This window comes from Saccopteryx leptura, chromosome 1 (assembly GCF_036850995.1).
Source record: "Saccopteryx leptura isolate mSacLep1 chromosome 1, mSacLep1_pri_phased_curated, whole genome shotgun sequence".
Classification (NCBI taxonomy): Eukaryota; Metazoa; Chordata; class Mammalia; order Chiroptera; family Emballonuridae; genus Saccopteryx; species Saccopteryx leptura.
This window is the reverse complement of record NC_089503.1, coordinates 294,163,089-294,169,088: the sequence shown is the minus strand read 5'-3', so window position 1 is coordinate 294,169,088 and position 6,000 is coordinate 294,163,089. Positions and strand designations below refer to the sequence as shown.

The window sequence follows — 6,000 nt, the reverse complement described above, 5'->3', positions numbered from 1 at the left end:
CTGATTTATTGATGTCACCCCATTAAAATGAATAAAAATTTATTTATGAAAAATAAAAAAGGCAGCCATCTGCAAGCCAAGCAGAGAGGCCTAAAGACAGACCAATCCTACAAGCACCTTGACCTTGGACTTCCAGCTTCCTGAATTATGAGAAAATAAATGTCCATTGTTGTAGCCACCTAGTCTATTATACTCTGCTATGGTAGCCCTACCAAACCAATACAGATTTCTTTGTACTTATTATAAGTGTAAGATTCAGTGATTTCTTTTTTTTTTGTAAATGTATAGTTGTGCAACCACCACCACAATCCAATTTTAGAACATTTCCATCACCAAAAAATGTTCCCTTGAGGCAGTCTGCAGTCAACCCACTCCCCCTACCAGCCCTAGGCAACCACTAATCTATTTTCTGTTTTCATAGATTAGCTTTTTCTGGATAGTTTGCATAAATGGGCTCATACAATAGGTGGTATTTGGGGTCTGGCTTCTTTCATTTAGCGTAATGTTTGTGAGGTTTCTGCATATCATGGCATGTGTCAGTAGTCTGTTTCTTTTTATTGTTAGGAGTACTCCACTGTATGAATTTACTGCATTCTGTTCATTTATTCAATTACCACTTGATTGCATGTCGATCGTTTCCAGTTTGGGGCTCCTCTGAATAATGCCCTGTAAACATTTGCATACATGTCTTAGTATAGAAATTATCTTCTTTCCAGGTGCTCCTGATGTTTATTTAAACCAGATTATACATATTCTTAATTGTTTTTATGAATTTTTACATTAAGAAAAAAAGTCATCTTTGTGAGAGCAAGGACATGGTTTTGTCCATTGTTGTGTGTTCAGTGCCTAGGTATATGGCTTTAAAAAAAGTGTGGATTGACTGTGGATAAAGCACCAAAATATGAACTGTATTTGTCTTTGGCTGATATAGCTACAAGTAATATTTTTCTCTTCTGTGTTTTCCATAGATGACTGTATTTGCTTTACTAACATAAAAAGTAAATTAGTTAAAACTATAATAAACACACTACCAGACTACCAGAGCTCCTTAATTTTGGTGTGAGTTGACTGTGTGTTTTGTGGCTGTAAAGGTGCCTTGTCATACAGTTCCCTTTGAGAGGGGATGCTGGGCTCCTCAGTGCTGCTGGGAGAGGATGAATGGTCAGGGTCAATGCAACATCTTTTTTTTTTATGACAGAGAGAGGGACAGACAGACAGGAAGAAAGAGAGATGAGAAGCATCAATTCTTCACTGCGGCACCTTTGTCTCATATGTGCTTTGACGGGGGGGGGGGGGGGAGATACAGCAGAGTGAGTGATCCCTTGCTCAAGCCAGCGACCTTGGGCTTCAAGCCAGTGACCATGGGGCCATGTCTGTGATCCCACACTCAAGCCAGCAACCCCAAACTCAAGCTGGAGAGCCCGCGCTCAAGCCAGATGAGCCTGTGCCTGAGCCAGCAACCTTGGGTTTCAAACTTGGGTCCTCCGTGTCCCAGTCCAATGCTCTATCCACTGTGCCACCACCTGGTCAGGCAGTGCAACATGTTTTGGTTTTTTTTGAGTTAACAATTATGAGACTATTGGTTCACTGGTGAGAACGAACCAGCAAGGAGAAGAGACAGAGGGCAATTTTGATAAGCAAAATTATTGAGACCCAAAAGACCTGGATGTGAAACAGGCTACTCTATGTGTGGTCCAAGAACCAACAGTGAGAGCAGCAACTAGTAGCTTATTGGAAATGCGGATTCTCAGGCCCTGCCCTCAGTCTACTGATTCAAAACCTCTCCAGGTGCGACCCAAGCCCTCTATGTGACTATATGCACTAAAGTTTGAGGAACACTGATATTCTAGGACACAACTGAAAAGTTGGCTTTGCATGGCTATTCCTCAAGTGGGTCCTTAGGAGCTGACCAAATTGTATCCGTCTCTGAACCCAGTTATTGAAAGGATGCAAAGAACATATGTAAACCATGTTTCTAGGTATCCCATCTTGATGGATTACCACACACACACACACACACACACACACACACACACACACATATTTAAATTGTGGTAAAATACATTTAACATAAAATTTACCATCGTCACCATTTTTAAAGGCACAGTTCAGTGGTATTAAATCATTTAACATTGTTGTCCAGCCATCTCTACCGTCCCGATAACTCTTTTCATTTTGTAAAGTTGACACTCTACCCATTAAACAATAACTCCCTATTTTCCCCTCCTCAGCCCCCTGGCAACCACCATTATACTTTCTGTCTTTATTACATGGATGGTCTAAGTCCCTCCCAAGGAGGAATCACACACTATTTGTCTTTTTGTGGCTGGCTATTTCACTTAGCATACCTGCTTCATTCTTGAGCACAGTCCCCTTATGAACTTTCTTATACAGAATCCCACAGAGGGTCACAATCAGAAGGAACAGCAACACCTGATTAACTGAAATTTAAAAAAGAAACACATTCAAGTTTAACCCATTAAGCTGAAGTTGTGGAAAAGTTTAGAACAGCTGCATAAGGAGTTGCTTTCCCTGACACACACAGGAGTAGTGGACTTTTCTTTAAGCAGAGAGCATGCACAGTAAAGAGTAAATAACCTGCGAGTCTGTTAACGCGAGAATGCATACGTAGTTTAACGAGGCTCCAGGGATAAACCCAGGTAGTTGGATGGCAGAGGCTACAACCTTAATGACTATATGATGCTACCTTTTCTGTGCTTGAACTTTGCTTTGAATAATAGGCAACATTCACTTATAGTAATACTTAGGATGAGCCAGTACTTATTTTGAGTACCTGAACCCAGCTATTCTCAGTCTTAGTCATTAGAACCCAGCTGCTTCACAGTCAAGTCAGTCACTGGTCAAGGATGACATACAGACAATTCTTGCCCTGGGTGAGAGGTTGGGAGACCCCCTACAAGTCTTCAGGTTCTAAGTCTCCAGGAGCATCTGTTGCAGAACAGGGACACCTGCCACTGGGGTCAGCGAGAAGGGGAGTAACGAAGCACTGCGTTGTTGTTGGTATGAAGCACACACCACTGGTTGTAGCAGAGGCGATCTAGGTTTGTGTTCATAGCATTAAGTAACATTAAGTCATAGCATGAGAAATCAGTCCTAATTTCCTATGCAGCAGGTAACACAAGCTAGCCAGAATTGAATAACATTGTTCTAGTCATATATAGTTGTATAACCACCTTTTTTTTTATGACAGGAAATAACTATTATTCTAGTTACAGCAAAGACATAAGCTTTCTATTATAAAGTACACTTATAACTTTTAAAATTAGTCAATTTAAAGAAAATAGTCATGGAAAGGACAGAAGGAACTCAGATGATGAAAACTGAGTAGGTGCTACATTGCCATATGTGGTGCACAAATGTCTGCAGTTTGGAAAACGCTGATAGAAGGAGAAAGAACTGGTATTTGAAGTCATACTCAAATCTCATTTCTACCACTTCCTAGCTGCGTGGCCTTGGATAGGTTACTTAACCTCTCTGAGCCTCAGTTTGCTCATCTGCTAAATGGGGATTTTGAGAATTAACAAAGGCGATGTAAGCCCAATAAAAATTTTACAATTGTTGTGATTTATTATTTTTTGTGCATCAAGATACTTTTATTGGCTTCATGCTAATCTATTTTATGGCCCTTGGGCTTTTGTCTTCACATTTGTAAAATTTGTAGGAGGAGGGAGTTGAAGAGTATCCAAGAACCAAGGCTCTGTGATTCCACCTTACTGACATCCAGCTCTTCTCTGCTTCTGGGTTATCAGATTCAGCCCAAGACAACCATATACTATTCAGTTTAAAACAAAACTATAGAGAAGCAGAATAGGGACAAAGTTCCATCGTTTATCAACCCATCTGATTAACATACACCTGCCATAGCCAGTTGGGTAAGGTGACCCAATGTCACTAGCCGCCTGATACTTTCAACAATGGCTGTTACTGCTGATGTAAGGTTGACAGATACATGGTTTTATTTTTAGCATAAGTATGTCTATGCGATATTTTGGATATACTTATACGAAAAATGTATTCATAGTTTATCTGGAATTCCAATCTAACTAGATATCTTGTCTTTTCATCTGCTACATCAGGCAACTCTACCCTCACAGTAACAATAACACAATTAGGTTACTACGTTTTCCTCAGATTCACAAACTACTGGATCTAAAATCTCAGGCAAATCTGGGCTTTGTTGGGGTCTGAGATGATATAATTTGAGTTAACTCTTGAAGAATAAGAATATAAAATTACAAATGCTAAATTAGGTAGGAACATGAATATTTCTTTAGATGAAAAATAAATAATTGCAAGTTTTATACAAACATATGTCCCCCTCTTTCATGATAAGTCCACCTCTGACCAGAATACTGGACAACTTGGACAACTTTGTATGGGAAATGATGATGCCAAGAGCTGCCTATAGGAAAACTATCCATGATAATCAGCACAGATTTCGGTGGATGGGGGAGAAAAGGCCAAGATCCAGCATCACAACAGCCCTCCAGAATATCTTTTAATCATGATTTTCAAGAGTTGTAATCTTACTTTTTCGTAACAAAGCCATGTATGTTCACGTGGATAAAAACTGTGACCTGTGGATTGAAGAATAAAATTTTGTTTAGAACAGAATTAACTCAAAAGTCATTATGCAATTCTTAAAGACACTGTCTTTGACTATCTGATATGTGACCAATTATGCAATCATTCCTTACTGTTCTGAACCTAGAAGAGCATCCTTGGGAAAGAGAATAACAGCAAGTGCAAAGGCCCTGTGATGAAAGAGCTCTGAGTGTTCTAGGTATTTCAGGAAGGTCAATGTGGCTGTAACAGAGTAGACTAAGGGGGATGCTGGCCAGACGAGGCTGGAGACAGACTGTGGTGTCTGTAAAGGAGTTTGGATCAACGGAGTTGGGGAGTGCACCAGGAAAAGAAATCAGGAAAGGCCTGATTTGATCAGAAGGAAGGTATCTTCAAAGGAAGTCTGAAGAGATGCCAAAGACAGATTCGGGATAAGATCTGCCAGTCTTCCATTGTTGTACACTGTCGGAAGTAATTAAAATGCCTACCTTCTCACAGCTTCATATTGACCAATGTTTAAAAGCCCTTCTGCCTCTATATTAAAGATTATAAAAAATAAAGAAAGGGCCAGGATACAAAATGAAGGGTTTTTTTTATTTTTTCTTCTGAGAGTTTGTGGTTTTATATTTTACATTTACATTCTGAGTCAATTTTTGTATATAGCATGAGGTGTGAAGCTTATTTATGTATTTTAGTGCATGTGTGTGCAAGGGGAGCCGGACAGACGCCTGGAAGGGAGAGAGATGAGAAGCACCAATTCTTCATTGTGGCATCTTTGTACATTGATTGTTTTCTCATATGTGCCTTGGCCAGGGGGCTCCAGCAGAGCAAGTGACCCTTTGCTCAAGCCAGTGACCTTTGGGCTCAAGCCAGCGACCATGGGGTCATGTCTATGATCCCACGCTCAAGCCAGCAACCCCGTGCTCAAGCCCGTGACCTTGGGGTTTCTAACCTGGGTCCTCTGCATCCCAGTCCAATGCTCTATCCACTGCACCACTGCCTGGTCAGGCATAAAGTTTATTTTTTTTTTTAGCATATAAATATCTCGTTCTAGGACCACATAGTAAGAAAACTGCTCTTTCCACTGAATTGATTTTTTTTCTTTAATATATTTCATTCCAACTTCAGAGTGTCCTAAGGGAAACTTGAGATCTGCCAAGGAGTTTGAATCTAGATGATGAAGTATTTCCCAAAGAAGGGAGAGAGGTCTCAACACAGGTTTTGGATTCTCTTCTATACTTTCTACAAGAAGGATTATAGATCTGCATAGCCATCAGTAGCTAAAAAGTGGGTTTGATTTTCAAATCAAGAGTTGACAATGTGCTCAAAGTAGCACCAGGATTAAGGAGGCAAGAGAAGAGAAAAGGGTTAATTTATCATGAAAACGTTTCAGCCAAATATTTCTCCAAATTAAAA

General features: G+C 40.1%; 1 protein-coding gene across 1 annotated transcript in view; it reads right to left on the bottom strand.

Moving 5' to 3' along the window:
* Window positions 1–6,000, bottom strand: part of GLT8D2 (glycosyltransferase 8 domain containing 2) — a 33,020-nt gene that overhangs the window by 16,408 nt on the left and 10,612 nt on the right. Inside the window, exons 2-3 of the mRNA XM_066356363.1 lie at window positions 4,552–4,598; window positions 2,349–2,441 (exon numbers count right to left, since the gene is read on the bottom strand). Coding sequence (XP_066212460.1) covers window positions 2,349–2,441; window positions 4,552–4,570 — 112 coding nt within the window. The 5' untranslated portion in view covers window positions 4,571–4,598. The remainder of the gene's footprint in view (window positions 1–2,348; window positions 2,442–4,551; window positions 4,599–6,000) is intronic.